The sequence below is a fragment of the Rhagoletis zephyria genome, unplaced genomic scaffold (genome assembly GCF_001687245.7).
Source record: "Rhagoletis zephyria isolate East Lansing unplaced genomic scaffold, Rhagoletis_zephyria_1.1 Rzeph_scaffold_00487, whole genome shotgun sequence".
Lineage (NCBI taxonomy): Eukaryota > Metazoa > Arthropoda > Insecta > Diptera > Tephritidae > Rhagoletis > Rhagoletis zephyria.
Genome location: NW_016157571.1, coordinates 16,521 through 37,548, shown reverse-complemented (window position 1 = coordinate 37,548; position 21,028 = coordinate 16,521). Strand labels below are relative to the sequence as shown.

Sequence of the window (21,028 nt, the reverse complement as noted above, 5' to 3'; positions counted from 1 at the left end):
CATGTTTTTATAAGAACAACAGTAAAATGCAAAAACTGCTATCTAAGTATATTTGCTTTCAATTCGCGATTGGCGCGATGCTTGTAACGGAGTAATAGGAAGGTCTCCTCTGCGTTGGAAAGACCAGGTGTAGAAGGACTTAGGACACAGCACCATAAAAAAAAGAAGAAGAAGAATATTTACCACGATGAAGGACGATGCCGATTCCGAGGTGAAGGATTTAGTTTATTTGTTTCTCACCTGTCCAGTAATGTTTCGCTTCCTTATCCATCCAGATATAATGATTGGCCTGTGAATCTCTTTGCAGACCCTTTCCAGGCGAGACTATGTGACACTTTACAGCCTATAACTCCTCTATGTCCCAGTCAGAGTGTATTGGATAAGCTTTTTGGACACCTCACTTTCTGTAAGACTGCCTCGAACAGCCTAAAAGGCAAAGGAGAAAGTGAAAAGTTTAAAGAAGCCTTGTTTTAAAAGACCTGGAAGTTAGCGGTTACATCGCAGAATGCAACGCTCCACAGATATGCAGTCCTTCCTCTTATTCAAGGACCCTGAGAGTGGAGTCGGGTATTAGTTTCGAGTCAATCCTATTGTCCACTGAGGTGAGTGTTGCTATAAACGAAGGAGCTTATTTCTGATCACAAGGAGCAGTGATGCTAGTCGTTTGAGTTTGATTGATTTGGCCTGTGTGGACATCTCTTCGGAGTGGCTTAAAAAAAAAATCATGTTCTAGTAATTCTTCGTTTCATGGTCCGAGAATAGAATCGAATATCTATCCGAAATCACTGAACTATGGCAACGGATCCTATATTTTACCGATTTTAATGCAAATCAAAAACTATTGATTGAAAGTAAATTGCGCACTGCGAATGCTTTTTGTGTAATCCCAAATGTTTGTATCGCTTTGACTGGAAATCTAAGTATTGGCATAGAATGTGGAAAATATTTCTCTTTTCGGCCTTCCTTTTGCTGGTGCAAATCTTTGCTGTTGTGACACCGTTAAGTATTCTCTTCTCGACCTCGATAATCTTGGAAGTTGACGGTCAGCTCATTCCATCCATGCGCCATTTATTACGGCACCGAAATTTTCGGAGTTTTTCAGAGCTATACGTCCGCTCTTCCGCCGTTTCCTTTCATTAATGGTGATGAAATATTGGTATAATGTTGCAGCCAACTTCATTGCTATTTGTGCTGCTGTGTGAGGCTTACTGAAAGCATGCTCCATCCTGTTTGAAATCTGTTAATACTTGTTCCGACGTTCCAAAGTGATGATTTTGACACAATCGACAAGGACGCCGTGTAGGCAATTAAGTGCGAAGATCCGTGCCAAACCTTAGAAGAACTTGCGTAAACATTGGAGATAACTAAACAAGAAATTTGTGCCATCATTAAAAGCCATTGGTGTGCTCCATAAAGTCGGAACTGGATGGCTCAAACCACGGAATATCGAACGGCGTGTCACTGATTTCCAAATGCTCCGTAAACGTTACAAAGCCAAGGCGGTTTCGCATTGTATTGTCATTGCCAATGAAAAATTGATTCATTATGACAATCCAAAGCGCCACAAAGGCGTATGTTAAGCACGGCGAACCCGTACCATCGACGCCAAAGCCAAATATACATAGTAGGTAGTAGTTGGTCGACCAGAAGAGAATCCTATATTATGAGCTTCTGAAAATTTATCAGACAATCGACTGGGCTCTTTACAAACCACAACTGATGCGACTGAAGCGAGCGATTGCGGGAAAAACGGTCGGAATGTACAACCAGACATGAACCATTCTTTCTTCTCGGCTTAAGAACCTTTCTCCTCCAATTGTAACGAAGAGTATTTAGTTGTAATGCGAATATATTATAAATATCTTATAAGGGTTGAGTTAGATTTGCCTAACTTTCTAAGAAGCTTAATATATAATATTTCAAGAACTAGTGACGGCGAAAAAATAAACCGACAAAAAATTACTATCTAGAGGTAATGACAGTTAATACCACATAAATATATAGTCAGATCACAAACATATGATTAAAATATTTTGGTAGTGTAGGTGTTGTTTCCATCCCAACAAATTTGTGATGAATACAAAAATTGTGCAACGAATCGTAACAAAGTACTCGCCGGGCATTCGGTTTTTGTTTTGTACACGTACTTATGTATGTATATGCATGCAAAAAGAGATAAGTCCGAAAATTTAAAATTTTAACAACTCACAAAATATGTGCGTATTATATGGGGAAATCTAAAAAACAGGTACACTTTCAAAAAAAAAATATTTTTTATTTTTTTTATTTGTGGGCACACCTATGTTTTATATATGATTATATTCGTAATCTCTTAATAAATTGATAAATATAAGTGTAATTAATTTTCATCAAGCGATTCAAAAGTTAGACAAGGAATAGACATTTAGATCGCCGAAATAGAAAAACAAAAGAATAAGCTGGGTTCAAATTACGCTGTGCAGATGTAAATTTTGAGCAAAGGTTTTGAAAGTTGAACTGACTTAATTGGGACGTTCTTAATTCAATGGCATCCCCCGTTTTACCAGATTGACTCCGATTATCGAGATCACTTCAAAATTGACGGAATTCTTTATAAAATAGTTAAATTTTTATCAAATTTTCTAGTACCGCTATCTCGAAAAGTGGAGCCAATCTGGCAAAACTGGAGAAGTGTACACACATATGTAAGTACTAATTGCACATAAAATTTCAAACCAGTATATGGTGTGCTTCAAAAATTATGTCGTAATTAATTTTTCGCTAATTAAAAATTACATAAAAAGTTCACTTGTTTTTAACATTTTTTTTTTTTTAATTGAAACATCCATAACTCAAAAGTTATGCAAAAAATTTATTCAAAATTTTTTTTGAGGCTTCAAATATGCGTCTATGAGTTATATCCAAAAGTAACCAGCTTCATATAGTTTACAACAAAGAAAATAAAGCTAAATAACACAAAGGTTACCAGTTTTTTTAGAATTGCCCGTATGTATGTATGTCTAATTACATTTGAAGCATTTCATTTTGATCTACTTTTGGTTTTTGGTATTATTGCCTATTGATTTGTGCTTACATAATGACATAATCTATAAGCATTAACGGAATGTCAGGCCCACAAACGAATACGCCGCTGTAAAGTATTCGTATTAATTGAAAATATTTAATCCTATTAAACCACGTTCTATTGGATTTGGAGCACAATTACATAGGCGCTGCCCAATCGTACCAAATCGAACGCAAACAAGGTGTGACAAAAGGAAGCTTTTGTAGTGGTAGGCTTTAGCCCGCAATTGACTTGCATACATATAAACAACAACTTCGAATATAATTTATTTAATTATTTTATAGCTGCTTTTATGTTCCCTGAGATGCCAAACGTTGTTTCCGACGAAGTCCGACGAAGAATCAAAATAATCAATGAGTATTCGAATTCGAGGTACATATGTACAAACATATACATAAATGTACGAAAAAAATTGTGAAAGAGAAATGACAAACTTAGTTTATATGTATATTTATAATAAATAAATAAATAAATAAATAATGCTTACATATAGGACTGTTTTTCGGAACTTTTGTGTACAAAAATGTGATACCAAAAGTAAAAATTCCTCTAACACCTGTAGAAGGAAAATGTTTAAATCATTCGAATGCTACTTAAGGGTCCTAAGCAAATGAATATCCTAATAATTTAGCTACTTATAAATAGAAAACGACCGAACTTCTCTTTTTTTTTGACCAAAGTCGAAACGTCTTGAAATAGCGGATATTTTCTTAATACTATGGCAGTTTGATATGCCAGCGATTTTTTGTATCCTCCCGCATAGCATCTTTAAATGCAACACTGCACCCGTTAACTACAATCGTTTAGTAGACTACTACCAAATTTTGAGCACGCTACGTACATAAATAGTTAATTTTGACGAAAAGGGAAAAAGGTGATTTTTGTATGCTCATCAAGCGTCATTTTTCATGTAAAAAAAACCATCACCGAAACCAACAAAACGCTTGATAAATTATAATCGAAATTTCAATGTTTTGAGAATTGATTGACAGAATTAAGTTGTGGTTTTACCAGTACGGCGCTCAGGTGGCCCTAATGAAGTCGTCACGCCAGAAATTGCCGATAAAATGTGTAAAGTTATCTTGGGCTTGGTTGAGGTGGCTGAAGCTTCTGGCATTTCAACTAAGCATATTCATTACGTTTTAATGTACATTTGGACCTTAAAAAAGCTATCCTTGGAAAGGTGCCGTGGACGAGATTTTTCACAGTTTCGTAAGCAGGGACGAAAATGGGGATCCAGCACCATGCACCAGAGCTCATGGCATAGTCAAAGCGATGCTCTCCCACCAAAGCAATGCACGGGTAAAAACGTATGCAGTCGCAATGGAAAAATTGCTCGAAATAGGCTACGAATTGTACGCTCATTCAGCAGCTGTTTTCAAACCGCCGGAAGAAGCGGCCCTTTTATTTTGAAAACATCGAGAGATTCTATTGAGGCGGTGGACTATTATTTTATTTAAAAAGTCCGTGTAATAAGTCCCTGCCCTCGTATGAAAAAAATTTAGATGTTGCTCACATCAGGGATTGAACCCAGGATCTATGGAGTGGTAGTACGTACTTCTTAAAATTTGTTCAGCGAATGATTTTCTAATACATAAATAAAGCTAATGCGTGAATGAGACACAGCCAGTTGGTACAGCGTGTGACTATATATACAATTAACGAGCAAAATCACGACTATAAGTAGCGCTAACATTAGCCTCGACTGTGAATAGAGCTTGTGTGCTAAAAGATTTCGGGCCGTTTTCTCAAGTAACCTACGACTTTAAAGCTCACTTTATATTTAAAGTCTGCATTAAAATTTGTGATTGTGTCTAAAGTAAAGCGCTTTAAATTGGTTTACAACCAAGAAACATACATACATACGTCAAACACCGATAATAGAAATACTTAACTTAAGACATAGCTTTCTTTTTAATCCAACCTTTAAATAAAAAAGTGAGCGTTAAAGTTAAAGGTAACTTCAGAAAACGGCCCTTAGACGACCAATTATTTTCGCACACTATACTTGTGATGCCGTAGTAAAAAAAGTAGCGTAGCCGAATGGGAGGATAAAAGAGAATGTTAGATTAGTCAATTATCTTAATATTGCATTTTTCGATAGGAAAAGTGTTTTAAATACTTGCGAGAACTGTAAAAATCAACGAAACTAAAGTAACGGTTTGCGTCCCCTTCTGTTCGCTAGATCGTGTTCTTATTACATGTATGGATCAAGCTAACTTTTCACTCAAATCTCCATTCTTACTTTACAATCAAAGACTAAGGTGCAAAAAAAAAAAAACAAAAAATCGTATTTAGCTGGAAATCCCATAATGAACTTATGAGTATTCCATGAACTTACAGATTTTGGCACAAGGTTAAAGTAAAAATGTTCTCGTTCTCCAAAATCCTGTAAATGAGAGCGATTTTTGGAGAGTTGTGTAGAGAATGAAGTTGCAAGATTTTACCCGAGAGTGTCAAGCGATCAGCTGTTACACAAAAGTAAACAAAAATTGTACGTTGTCAATTTGATAGCGAAAAATATTAAAGTATTACCGTAAATATTACCGTTTCGTATGCGATTTAATGTTCCTGGCTAGCAATCAACTTTTAATTTATTGCTTCCATTTGTTCGGCTTCTTTTTTTTTTGTAATTTGAAAGGAAAATTTTTGACTTTTTTACAGGAAAAATGCTTTTTTGTATTCCCGTACTTTTTAGTTGTTATTGTTATGGATGTGAAATGGCGAGATGAGAGCAGCAAAACGATTACCTCACTAACAAAAAATGAACTTTTGATTTATATTAATTTAAATATTGATTGTGATAAAGGCATACAACACTTTCGTGGTTAACAAGGAATTGTGAAAAACTGCCAAAATGAAAATAAATATATTGGAGAAAAAAGATTTTAACTTACTTTGTTCTCTTACATAAAATACTATATATATTGGAAGTGTACTATATTTTACAAAATTTTGGACGCCCTAGTTGGAGCCAGTTTTCACCTCTTCATGGTAGTAAGTCATGAAGAGTGCTGCCGTTTGGAAAACTCTGGAGGAGCATCGGTTATATATTTAAGTTCAAAAATGTGGGTAGGATGCACAGTGACCACCTCTGTATGCTAAAAGCCATATAGAACCCCCGACAGCTTGTATCGCTTTGGTTTTGGCTGCATGCGTCAAGCGAGTTTGTTGAGCATGATTTGGGATATCAGCAATTATGTAACTACTTTAGTAGGTTTTGCTCCGCGGCAGTTGAGAAGTGCACGTGCGTAAATAATTTCTAATATGAGATGCTTGCATATACAAAACGTTCTTTATATCCGGTTTGAAACGAGTTGCTTAGGGTGCAGCATACCTTTAGGCGCTAGGTGTTATCAGTCGCCTAAACACTGTTCAATGATGTTCTCCTAGCCAGTCTAGTCGCTGATGAGCTGTTGGCTTATCCGGGTTCGCTAATCGGCGTCGATGTTTGTAGAGGAGATGATGTTGTTTGTTTAGCAGCTTTTCTGGGTGTCATGCGTCAGTAAGTTTACATGTCAAAACCGTACCTCTAGCCGAGATCCAAACTCATTTTTAGATGTGAATTTTTTAAAAACTTTCGATGCGATTTTGCTGTGTTTATCTTATCTTTGCTTTTGACCATTCGTTGTCAGTACGTTTCAACTTTTGGGTGATACATGCATTACAAATTCCTTATCAAACTTCTGCTACGTATATACATACTTAACTTAGCTTAACTTACTCGCAAGGGAATCACCCGCGCACTTGCACGCCACGCCGTTCGCTTGCACGCCGGCCATAAAATATTGCAATATATAAATTATGTGGGTGCTGTTATCAAAGTTAGTTGGACAGAGAGAGGACTGTCAATGACAGTCGATTGTGCCGCATTTTTTTATTCTGCCATTAAACCGAACAACTATAAAGTCGTATAAATAGAATATTGAAGAAAGTGTAAAACATATCTATGTAAATAAATCGAGTGTAGCATAATTAACGAACAGAAAATGAATGGAAACAGTTTCGAAAACAATGTGTACGATGCGGAAAACATCACAAACACACCAAGCCATCCTGCTGATATACAAAATTCAGTCAACGTTGACGAAGTAAATTGCGGCCAGGCTTTTGTAGACGACTCAGCCAAAAGACAGCGGTTAAATCCTTTGAGACGCGTTTTTATATTAGAACCACCAATATTTATTCTGAATTTTAGCACCACTCTGCCATGTAGGTCATTCGACTTTGCCGGTTCATCGTAATAAGAGTATTTAAAAATAACATTTCACACACTTATTTTTTACATCTAGCCGTTGTATTTACTAATCAATTACTTTATCAGAGCTGTAAAGTGATTTTTGATTACACTGAAGAAGACTGTCAACCAATGTTGGGCATTGCAAATGCAACAACAAATTCGGTGAGTAATTGAAGTCAATTATAAACATACATATGTATGTGTATGTACAATTACCCTGCAAACCATTTTTTCAGAGTATTCTGAATCGTAAAGAATTTTTAAAGAATTCGGAAAGATCCCATCCGATTTTTTTCCGAATTTTCTAAAATGAAATAAATTACGCACACTTCCATTCTTTTACGAAATTTCGGAAGAAAATCGGTGAAGAAATGAAAATAATCCCTGCAAACCATTTTTTCAGAGTATTCTGAATCGTAAAGAATTTTTAAAGAATTCGGAAAGATCCCATCCGATTTTTTGCAGAATTTTCTAAAATGAAATAAATTACGCACACTTCCATTCTTTTACGAAATTTCGGAAGAAAATCGGTAAAGAAATGAAAATAATGCTGCTATGTGAAGAATTTCTTGCAGACTTTTTTCAGTATTTTCTTTATTTTTCGTACAGAAATTTCTTTACGAGTTCGTGTCAACCACTTCATATAATTTTCTTTGAAGATTCGGAAAAAAATCGTTACAGAAACCAGATACTCCTAAAGATTTCGTTAAGATTTCGGGAACTTTGGTTTGCAGGGTATATCGTCTCTGAAATTTTGGAGGGTTAACTCAAATTCGGCAGTTAACTTTAAAATTTTGTACTGAAAACCTGTAGTTAACTGCCGAATGAGAGTTAACTCGTCACTCTGAAAACGGCCGTAATTAAAAAAAGGTTCATACAGGGCCTTTTGCATCTTTCGGTTTGGTAGTCTGAAATTTAGCTCTGGTGTTAACTGTAAAGTGAAGATTAAGTTTTTGTTTCGATAACCATAAGATAATACATAAATACTTGGTTTCAATAACGATTTTTACGTTTCACTCATCGATTTGAATAACAAATTCTAAAGCGATAATACTATTGAAATGAAGCGATAACGATACAAAAAAAAAAAAACAATATCCCATTCTAGCAAATAATTGTCCATTACTCAAATTGTGCAGCAAACTATCTGCTTATAGTTTATATTCCATGCAAGTTATAACAACGCCCTGAATGACAAATTTGAAAGCTGTTAGCAAAACTATTATTGAAATAATGTAAAAAGTAACCGCAATCTGAGATAAAATAAAAAAGTCATTTTCGGAAAAACTTCAATTAGGTCATTTTGAATTGAAACTAGTATTGGCGGGTTTTTCTAGTTTTCGTATCTGCTTTTTTTAGATTAAGCAATTCTAACTGGGGGTTCACCCTCGATAAATTTGTTATCTATGAATATTAATGTATTATACTCGACCATAACACAATAAACATCTATACATATGTGCGAAATTTAAAATTAATATTTGGTAAACACGTGGTAAAAAAAGAGGCGGGTAGTGACATACATTAGACCGGCCCAGACGCCATATGGTTAGAACAAATTTGGCACTTACCCCACCTACGAGTATGTACTTTGAAAGTTTACTTACAGAAAACTATATAATACAAACATCCATACAACCACATATATTTTGAATGATAAAAATAAATAAGTTAATAGTAAAAAAATATTTTTAAAACAAGCTTTCCAAATACGAACTGAATTAGACCATAAATGTAGGTTTCGGGAATATTTTGACACTCGCGCTACCTATCGGCAAAATTTTTTGTGCAGTTATTTATTTCCATGTATTAAATATATTTATGTTCTAAATATGAACCAAATCCGACTATAAATACGGTTTTTTTTATTTCGATTCCTGCGCCACCTAGCTGATTAATTTATCTAGGTCATCGGGAAGTTCATCAAAAATTTTTTAGCAAAATTTTATCGAAACAATAAATTTTACATACATACAGATCAAGTAAAATAGAAGTGGTAAAACCGAAATCTTACAAATTCATTTATAGGTATGTACCATGCATGCATATATATATATATCCACACACAAGGTGTAAACTGGCTAACGAAATGTCGCCATTGTCAAATTTGTAATTGATGAGCATTTTCCAATAATAAATAGGTAGTATTGCTACCACTGATAATACAATTGGGGTATTAATATAAACGCGAAAATGCCTCATAACTACGTACCATACCTCGTAAACATACCAATTTTGTATGGAAAACAGGTTTATGTACGAGGTTGCGAGGCATTTACGCATTTAGATGAATATCCCTAATGAGAAATTGCGACAACACCACCAAAATATGTTTATAAGTTATAATAAAATATGTTTAATCTATCTGTCTCGAGTTACCCTCACGAATGCCAGGAATATATGTAACTTCCCTGGGTCCGAGGAATTTATTTCAGATTTCCACGCTGATTCAAAAATCTGTCATAAAAGTTTTTTCAAAATAAAATTTCTAGGAGAATCTTAAGGTAGCTACATACAGCTTTACTTTCGCCAAACAACGAGACTATTTTTCATGAATTCTCCATCGCCGAATATTTAAAACACCGTTACATTATTTCGTTATATTTTCTCGTTCTGGAGCTACTTACTTTTGTCCTTTTTCCCATAATAGAATACTGTTCGGCGATTCTCAGAAATGTGTAATACCTTTTTATAAATACTATTCCGCATGAACTTCCTTATTTATTCTATAATAAATTTCCATATTTTTCAGGACATCGAAAAACGAGTACAGCCCTACGTTTCCCATATAATATTAGCCAATTCTTTGGTCTCGAGTATTGTACCCGCAATATTGGCGCTCTTCATTGGCTCATGGTCAGATCGTTTTGGACGCCGCCCGGTACTCTTAATTGCACTAATGGGTAATGGGTATACAAATATGTAATGTGCCTAAACAACATTCCATTAAGGTGGTGGTCCAAAACTGCATGTGAAAAAGTAAAGTCGGAATTTTCTATGCTCTCAAACCCTAGGTTTGTTGTATACCGAAAAAAATATACCCCTATTTTTTATTTTGAAATCAAAAAATATTTAGAGAATTCTTAAAAATCAATATTTTTCTATCGGAAAACTCCGCTTATCTGCGGGAGATTCCCAATAATAATACTCAATTGTTTATTTAGCATTTTTTCCATCGCAATTATAATCTATATGTAGGTCCGCCATAAACCCACATAATAAAAAATCGTTAGTATTTTAAAAGTGATTAAATAAACAATTGGGTACTATTATTGAAAGTCTTCTGAGGAGAACAAGAGAATTTATTTATTTTCAAGAATTCTATACCATTTCTACGAAAAGTTGCTTTTTTCCCAAATAAAAATATATGGAAAACTTTCAGCGCTTTGAGCGACCTCTAAATATTTTTTGATTTCAAAATAAAACCCACAATATACTTTTTTCGATATCGAACAATCCTAGGGGTTGAGAGAATTACAATTCCGACTTTACTGTTCTTGGACCGTCCTAATGTACAGACATACACACATGCTAAATTTATCGCGTTAAGCATTAACATATATCAATTTCTATTGTAGGTATTGCACTTGGTTACATTGTCAACTTTATTTTGTCTATGGTATCCGCTTATTCTCCCACAAATCCTTGGCTATACGTTATTGGGAATATACCGGCGGCAGTCACTGGATCCTCATGCGCTTTCTCGATTGTCAGTTATTGTTACATAGCAGATGTGGCATCACCACAATTTAAGGGCTTAAGGTGAGTTACTTCACGAAAATTCACCTTATGCTGGATCTCTACTAGGCACTAAATGGCGAATATGACAAATGATAAAGTCGGGCATTGAAAAATACTCGTGTCATTACATTAAAAAAAAAAATAGTCATTAAGTTCAATGGCATACATTTTTTGTCATTTCAATGCCTAGTGGAAATTCGGCATTACATATTTTATATTTTTTTATAATAAATTAATTTCCGAACACAGAATGGTTTTAGCTGATGCCGCAATTGGCCTTGGCACTGTTGCCGGTACATTGGCGGGCGGTGCACTCTTCGCCAAGACAAGTATGCAAGTTGTATTTGCGATTTCAGCGCTATCGGCGCTCTTAGCTATGGTCTACATAATCTTTGTGAATGAGGAGAGTTTAAAAGTGGAGCACACTACTTTGATGGTGAGTAAGCAAAGCGTGCAAAAAATTGTAAAATTGTAGCGATCCTAATTGATTGTCGTCATCTTCACTTGCAGTACAAGCTAAGCCAGTTCTTCAGTATTACACATCTCATTGATTTGGTGCGCACCTGCACTACCAAGCGCCCCAATCATATGCGCACCTTCATTTGGCTTACGATGATTGCTTTGGTTATTTCCAATTTCACAACGTGTAAGTAAAATAATTTTTAGCAAAAAAAAAACCGACTTAAAAAAAAAATATATATATCTATATATTTCATGATCCAATGATCGGATCTAAACCATCTCTGAGACACTACCTTTCCGTTGCAAAAAGAGTTATTGAAATCGGTTGACGTGGTGCAAAGTTATGCGGTAACATACATAAAAAAAAATAAAATTAAAAAAAAAAAAAAAAAAAAAGATTCCGACGAACTGATAACCTCCTCCTTTTTTGGAAGTCGGTTAATAAAGCATTTTTTGTTACGATTACAGCGAAGCTAAGGTCAAAGGTTAGTGTTCTTTCGTGGTAGACAAACCCAGTTCTGGAAGAGATTGGACACATAAAATACTCATCGCAAGAATTACTATTTATGTTTGAGGTTAATTTGTACATACATACATACATATTTTTATGTAATATGGCGTTATGAATACTATCGATGGAACTTAGTTTGCGTCATCAATTAGGAGAATTTTTAACTTGCTCTATTCTATTATTCTTTTTGTATGTGTATCCTAAAGTCAAACAATTTCTATTTCAGCTGGCGAGAGTAATGTCTTCTACTTATTTCTGCGCGCCAAATTCAGTACTACTGTTAGCCAGTATAGTGATTACAACTCTATTAGCGCTGCTATTCAAATTGCTGGTGGCACTTTTGCAATTGTCACTTTTCGAAAGGTATGTATATACAAATGTGCTGAAACTGCATCAAATTGGAATCCAACAAACGTGTCATCAATATTTTCATTCAAAATATTTCAGCACATGCAACTTTCTATCGAGACCATAGCTATTATGTCTCTGCTCTCTGCCGTTTGTGAGAGCACTGTGCGCGCTGCGGCGCAACAATTCTGGGAAATGTATTTGGCTACCGCGCTGGGCTTCATTTCAACCATCATTACTCCGATGTTGTTGACCATTCTCTCCTTTGTGACACCGACGAATGAAACCGGCAAAGTTTTCTCTGTGACGACAGCTCTGCAGACAATCACTCCACTAGGCTCAGCACCACTCTACACCAGCGTTTACAATGCGACGTTCGCCTTCTATCCGGGCATGTTCAACATCATCAGCGCTGTGCTATATTTCATAGCATTTTTGCTTATTTTGTAAGTTTAACCTCCTAGTCTTTGTATTGAAACTGTAATGACTCTGTATTGTAATTATCTACAGATTGGTGCAAATCATATCGCATCGCAAAGGAGTGGCGGTTAGTCCAGCAATTCAACGCAGTTAGAGATGAGATTCAGTAGTGTGTCGAGAATATTTAATTACTCAACGAATATTGTTTAGAACAATGCTTTAATTAAGTTTTAGAAAATACAAGTTGCTTATGCGTTTTTGTTTAAAGAAGACACATATGTATACATATATGTATATGCAATAGATTTCGATATGTCTAAAGCGCCCTATACACGCACTGATTTATCGTTTAATCAGTTGAAACACTTTCCTAACTAACTTTGCTATACCCACACCAACTGGTTGAGTGATTTCCTTTCAAGCGACACTAAAATTAAAAAATGGTTCCTATTTAAGCAACGAAAGTTGATCGGATTTAAAATCAACCAGCTTCGTACTTGCCAGCCAGCATTTAGAAGATTTTTCGCCGATTAAAAGATGGTTTGAAGGCAATTCCTGTCTTGTCTTGACTCTTCCAACGACTATTAAAATCTACTGCGAAAAAAATACTTGATTAGATGCAAAACAAAAAAATATCTATAAAATCACATTTTTCGAGTTTGTTCATTATAGTGTTTATTAAAGCGACTCGCTGGATTCGAAAATAAAATGAAAACCAGAATTGCGCGTCAGTATCCGACTACTGCCCATCGCGAATAGTTGTGTTTCATTTATTGATTTCTCTTTTTTCACTAAAATTTGAGGTGTTGTTGTGCACTTAGTTATACAGTTAGGCAGTTAGTTATAAGTTAGTAAATACTCTATTGTGTGAAGATCTTTTGTTTCTCTGCTGATGTAAAAAGTTGCAAACCGACAGAAGTTCACAATTTATTAATGAAAATGGTCTCCGGACCTCTCAAGCAAAGGTAAAACTCCTTCGCTCTTCTGAAGGAAACTCCAAAATCAAACAAGTAATTTTTAGCAAAAAAAAAAACCCACTTCACCTCCCATATAAAAAATATATAAATATATATATATATCTCATGATCCACTGATCGGATCTCAACCAGATTAGTATGGGACCACCTCTGAGACACTACCTTTCCGATTCAAAAAGAATTATCGAAATCGGTTGACGTGGTCCAAAGTTATGCGGTAACATACATAAAAAAAAAATAAAAATAAAAAATAAAATATTCCGACGAACTGATAACCTCCTCCTTTTTGGAAGTCGGTTAAAAAGAAGAAGAGCAATGGTAAAAACAGATTAACCTGAATTACCGAGCCAACAACAAAAATATGCAAAGCTTGTTATTGTTTCCACTCGCAACACACCAAACGGCAAAACGTCAGCTAAGATTTCTTACTTTGCCGTGAACAAGCTTTGAACGCCACAAGTATACGCAGTTCAATTTCCAATCTGAGAGACGGTAATCTTCCAGCCCTTGCGGATAGATTTGTGCGTACTCGCGATCTGCCAGGAATGAAAGCTGCGGTAAACTGCAGTTTTTATCAAGGATGACATGATACGAAACTCTTTTTCTCGTGAGAGCGCTGTGAAAAGGTTCATTTTTATTGCTGCCAAGTCAGAAAACGAGTTTAAGTTAGATTCTTGGAAGCAAAATGAGAGAGTTTCATATCATGTCATCCTTGGATTTTATTCTTACCCTCATATACTAATGATGGCATTTAAGGCACTTTTAAGGCAATTTTGAAGTTAGGTTTTTATGGAAGGTTGGCTTTAAAATAAACCGATCACGCCAATTTTTGGAGTGTTCACTTATCCGTAAATCCGATTTTTTAGAATTTTGATTGGTAACAGCAAAAATATGGTTCATAATCTTTAAAAAAAATCTGTGTGAAATTTGGAATTTTTTGGTCAATATCCTAGGCTCGCGCAAGTCCATCAAAGTTCAATATGCTCAAAAAATAAAAATTAATTAATAAATTAATTAATACATTTTTTTACTAAAATTGCAATAATCTTCTAAAGTATTAGTCCTACATAATTTGGTATATGAACCTTTTTTTGTAGAGAATCGAAGTTAGGTAAGAAATTTTTTTTTTAGTACTTGAACTTTGATGGACATGGGTGAGCCTAGGATATTGACCAAAAATTTTCACACTTCACAAAGATATTTTTTAGAGCATAAGGAACCATATTTTTGTTATTACCAATCAAAATTCTAAAAAAAAATCGGATTTTCGGCCCACGCTAATATAGACGCAATATCATTAACAAAACTTGTACATAAAATGCCAAGGAACGACTGCAGACTTATGGTGGGTCTCATAACTGGTCACAATTTGTTAGCTAACAACGCCATTAAGATAAGTTTGGTGTCTGAACTGCTTTTTGAAGGCGTTCCTCAGTAACAAAAGACTGGTTCTACAAAATCGTATAATTCGCTTAGATAGAATCATGGATTCTTGACATAAATAGGATGCAAGTACTCATCATACATATGGTAACACTATGGATGAAAAATATCTACCTACTGATATATGACATACTGATCTAACTAAGTATATATGTATGTATGTATGTATATTATACAAGAGGAAATTTTTTGTGAAGCTCATTATATTTGCAACGTTCTTTCGAATTTCAAATATGAGAGAACGAAGTAAAGACTTTAGGCTATAGATGTGAGTTGAAATTTTATTTTTTGAACTTAGAACTTTTTTATCGGTACAGGGACACTATGCGCGACCTCTCTTCACTCAGGCGCAGTTGTACGGATATTGATGAAATATGGCACTCCGGTTGCTATAACTCTGGCTAATATTTGAAATCGGTTTCAGGTTTTTGAATTACAATTTTCGGCGTTTTAATGTCATTCGGGTTAACTAGTACATATATAAGTTGTATTAATTTAAAAGCATATGGCCCAAATCGCCGAAAAGGAAACCAACGGGAACAATTTTTATCTCAGGTTTCGCAGATTTTTGATTATATTTGGGCTATAAATATTCGGAGGTTTCACACAATATTAATATTGACACGAATCTCCTTCTCTCAAACATGAAAATTCACTTAATTCTGAGATATTTTTAATTTAATGAAAATTAAAAAAGCACAACATAAAATTAGGGTTGTTTATATTTAAGGACCGCTATTTTTTGCCTTATACTTTCTTCTCTTCGATTGGCTTGCAGTATTTTGAAGTTAATAAAAAAAAAAGTATACGACAAAATAATCAGTTAACTTTCTTGGTCCAAAATTTCAAAAAGTTTTTTTTTGCCGCGAAATCCACCAGGCTAAAAATTGGAGGAATCTGGTTTTCTTCGAGCATTTTCGACCTACTTTCAGAATAAAATAAAGCAGTTTCCTATACTCTTATTATCCATGTGTTTTTGGTGGAAAACTATTTGTAACGTAAGAGTCTCTTTTTTACTAATTGAATTTTCAGGTAAAATTATATTTTTTTTAGTTAGAGGTAGGGCTCATTTTGAAAGCAACATTGTAAGCTATTCAACGTGCTATTGACCTATATAGGCTCAGAAAATAAAAATGAAGCGAAATAAGAAGCTAAAAGAAGCAGATTTTCTGATGAAATAATAAAAATCTATTGGAGTTATTTCAGGTATTTTTCTAGTACTATTATTATCCTTCAAAATGCACTCGCGAATGGTGCCACATATTTGCCTTTTTTCCCTTACTTGCCACTTTAACTTTAACCAAACCAAGCATGTGCTTTTTAACTCATTACGTTATCTTCCAATTACCATAGTTTCTGAAGGAGAAATCGTAAAGTACCACTAAATAGCATAGAGCAAACAAAAGTGGCCATTAAAACCGTTTTTCGTGTACTTAACCGCGAAAAACCTGAATATTTTGGCACAGTTATAATCTCGAGCTCGAGTTCTGCGCTGGAAATTACTTCTGAAAAGACCTACAGCTGCACAGTAATAGAAAGTTCCAAATCCGTATTCATAATTATCATGTTTTTAATCTCTTTGGATTACATCTCAAATCGCAAGTCTACTAAATTCACGCTCTTATTGCATAGAACGAAGGAGCAATTACATTGTAAAAAAAAAAAAAAATAATAGCAAGTTATGGTCCTGATACTTCGGGCCCCTTAAGAAGCTCGGACCCGGGGGATTCACCCCATTTCCCCCTCCCTCTCGACGGGCCTGTGTATGTACATACATATGTACACACATGCATGAGTTCATGTTATTTCAAAGATTAGTTCAAGAATTCATTCATAAATTCCTGATTGCAATTTTACAAAATTTCTTATCTTANGAGGTTTCACACAATATAAATATTGACACGAATCTCCTTCTCTCAAACATGAAAATTCACTTAATTCTGAGATATTTTTAATTTAATGAAAATTAAAAAAGCACAACATAAAATTAGGTTTGTTTATATTTAAGGACCGCCATTTTTTGCCTTATACTTTCTTCTCTTCGATTGGCTTGCAGTATTTTGAAGTTAATAAAAAAAAAAAGTATACGACAAAATAATCAGTTAACTTTCTTGGTCCAAAATATCAAAAAGTTTTTTTTGCCGCGAAATCCACCAGGCTAAAAATTGGAGGAATCTGGTTTTCTTCGAGCATTTTCGACCTACTTTCAGAATAAAATAAAGCAGTTTCCTATACTCTTATTATCCATGTGTTTTTGGTGGAAAACTATTTGTAACGTAAGAGTCTCTTTTTTACTAATTGAATTTTCAGGTAAAATTATATTTTTTTTAGTTAGAGGTAGGGCTCATTTTGAAAGCAACATTGTAAGCTATTCAACGTGCTATTGACCTATATAGGCTCAGAAAATAAAAATGAAGCGAAATAAGAAGCTAAAAGAAGCAGATTTTCTGATGAAATAATAAAAATCTATTGGAGTTATTTCAGGTATTTTTCTAGTACTATTATTATCCTTCAAAATGCACTCGCGAATGGTGCCACATATTTGCCTTTTTTCCCTTACTTGCCACTTTAACTTTAACCAAACCAAGCATGTGCTTTTTAACTCATTACGTTATCTTCCAATTACCATAGTTTCTGAAGGAGAAATCGTAAAGTACCACTAAATAGCATAGAGCAAACAAAAGTGGCCATTAAAACCGTTTTTCGTGTACTTAACCGCGAAAAACCTGAATATTTTGGCACAGTTATAATCTCGAGCTCGAGTTCTGCGCTGGAAATTACTTCTGAAAAGACCTACAGCTGCACAGTAATAGAAAGTTCCAAATCCGTATTCATAATTATCATGTTTTTAATCTCTTTGGATTACATCTCAAATCGCAAGTCTACTAAATTCACGCTCTTATTGCATAGAACGAAGGAGCAATTACATTGTAAAAAAAAAAAAAAATAATAGCAAGTTATGGTCCTGATACTTCGGGCCCCTTAAGAAGCTCGGACCCGGGGGATTCACCCCATTTCCCCCTCCCTCTCGACGGGCCTGTGTATGTACATACATATGTACACACATGCATGAGTTCATGTTATTTCAAAGATTAGTTCAAGAATTCATTCATAAATTCCTGATTGCAATTTTACAAAATTTCTTATCTTAAAGAAATAGGATTGCATTCAGTCTGAAATCGTTACTGCCGTTAGATAAATTTTGCTCCGTCTTTTATTAAAAAAATATAAACAACGAAAACCGCAAGTCATCGCCTTCGTCTTAATATTGCAAAGATAATAAAAACACATACACATACATATACATACATACATATATACATGTTACCCAACGGTTTCGTTACCCTGCAGAAAAGTGAAGTAATGTCTGACAAAGTTCGAATATGGGACCACCTACAGCAGAATATGTTAACAAATATGAAATGTAATAAAATAAATAAAGTAAATAAATAAAAAAATAAAAATAAAACAAAAAAAAATACTTTGTTTTTCCTATTGATATTGTATGTCCTAAAGTAGTTAGTTACAAGTTAGTTACATCGAATTCAGAGGTAGCCAACCATGACTATTTCGCGGCCATCGCCATAGAAATATAGTTAAATTTCGTCAAAGAAAATATACAGATAATAAATACCTTTAGTTCCTTTGTAATCAACTTCAAGTTAGCTTATAGTTAGATACATTTCCTGCTGGGTAATTAGATGTCTGCAAACAATTTTATCTACATATATACATATATGTTTGAAGATGTACTACTGTAAGCTGAGTAAAATTGTTCAGATAAGATTATTGCCTAGCGCTGTCAATGAAAACACTTCGTTTATGATTATTTAAATGATGATGGAAAAATTAGCGAAATCCCCGTTTTTTATTATCTGATCTGAGTCACCGCAAAATGGGGAATACTTTCTCCTAAAACTTAGTACTAAATGTACATCACATATAATTAACAATTAACAATTAGATTAGATACACCGTTAATTTGTTTGGTTTTTACAAGGTGTATTATGTTTGTTGTATCTATATGGAAAAATTTCGATCGAATTTTATCTCAAAATCAGATATTTTTTATTTTAGGTTATACCAGTTACAAACTCATATGAGAGGTTAATTTTCTTAAGTAACGCTATGACACAGGCGAATATGTGCGAATTTGCTTTTAAGTATTTATATGCTTTTGTTAAAAAAAAAAAAAAACAAAAAAAACGATTATGTTGGTCACCCGTCTCAATTTAACAAATTTGACAAATTTTAATAAATTCGGCCAGGAACTGTTACCGTTACTTATCTACTGATCTGAAATGGTTCATATATCTGCTTGTGATCACCGATGATAAAGCTAATCATAAAGATATGTTGTTGCTCGAGGAATGGGAAAGTTAAGCTATGATGTCACGGATACAAAAAAACAACGTTACTTCACTTGTCAAGGTAAAGACAGTATCTCATACGGTTTGAAAGGTAACAGCTTCATGAACAGTATAGTACTACTTAAAAATAAGGTACTTTCCTGTGACTCAGACAGCCAGTGGACATAAAGAGTCCGATCAAGGATTATCGCGTCCTTAGGTGACATAATCTGTTATGTGTTTGTAAAATCCGATTTTTTGAGAAATAAAGTTAGTTTAGTTGCCTACTAATGGGTATTTGTGTATTCATCCTCAATTTGTTACACCCGTCACAAAGTCAAGTCACACACGTCACAGTGGCGTTTGGAATATATCTATAATTTCCAATATAGGTATGTAAGGGCAAAGGTGAAGGGGAATATGTCGATGAAGAACATGATAACCAGTAAAGTAAGTAAAGACAAAGAGGAGGAAGAGGATACTGATAGAAGTAAAGATGAAGATAGGGTAAGAAAGATTAAAATAAAGGTAATTAAAAAGGAAAGGATATAGAGAGAGACACAGACACTCAATCTGGGAACTATTTTGGGATTTTAGAGATTTTCGGGATTCTCGGGACTTAACGATAAAATAATCGATATTTTTGTTATCGATACTTTTACCGATTTTTTTATCGAAATTTTTATCGATATTGTTATCAATTTTGCTACCGATATTTTCGGAACTTATCGATATAATAATAGATATGTTTATCGATTTTGTTATCGATATTTTTATCGATTTTGTAATGGATATTTTCAAATATTTTGTTATCGATATTTACCGATTTTGTTATCGCTATTTATCGATTTTTTATCTATATTTATCGATTTTGTTATCGATTTTAATATCGATTTTGTTATGGATATTTATATCGATTTTGCTATCGATATTTTTATCGATATTTTTAACCATTTTTTTTATCGAAATTTTTATGGATATTGTTATCAATTTCGCTATCGATATTTTCGGAACTTATTGATATAATAATAGATATGTTTATCGATTTTGTTATCGATATTTTCAACTATTTTGTTATCGATATTTATTGATTTTCTTATCGTTATTTATCGTTTTTCTATCGAATATGTTATCCATTATGTATTCCGCGTTTGAAGAAAATCAGACCATAAATGCGATTTTTTAGCATAGCTCGACCCCTTCGCCACCTATTGGAAAAATTAAAACTATGTGCACTCCTCCTACAAAACACTTTTCCTGCAAAGCAACAACCATTCGAACCGGTTAAGAAACATAGGAGAACATTGTTCACAATTGATTCATGCTTGCCCAATCCACAAGAAAGGTGACCCCGCCATTCGCGCCAACTACCGCGGGATCAGCCTTCTAAGCATAGGTTACAAGGTCTTATCGAGCGTATTGTGTGAAAGACTGAAGCCCACCGTCAATGAACTGATTGGGCCTTATCAGTGT

General features: G+C 34.3%; 1 protein-coding gene across 1 annotated transcript; it reads left to right on the top strand.

Moving 5' to 3' along the window:
* The first annotated feature begins 6,969 nt into the window (after nt 1-6,969).
* LOC108359898 (proton-coupled folate transporter-like) lies at nt 6,970-12,990 on the top strand. The gene is made up of 9 exons (XM_017611974.1): nt 6,970-7,276; nt 7,357-7,466; nt 10,057-10,207; nt 10,883-11,066; nt 11,295-11,481; nt 11,556-11,691; nt 12,245-12,381; nt 12,466-12,812; nt 12,877-12,990. The coding sequence occupies exons 1-9, from the start codon at nt 7,054-7,056 to the stop codon at nt 12,938-12,940; spliced, it is 1,539 nt and encodes a 512-aa protein (XP_017467463.1). The 5' UTR covers nt 6,970-7,053; the 3' UTR covers nt 12,941-12,990.
* The last annotated feature ends 8,038 nt before the right edge of the window (nt 12,991-21,028 follow it).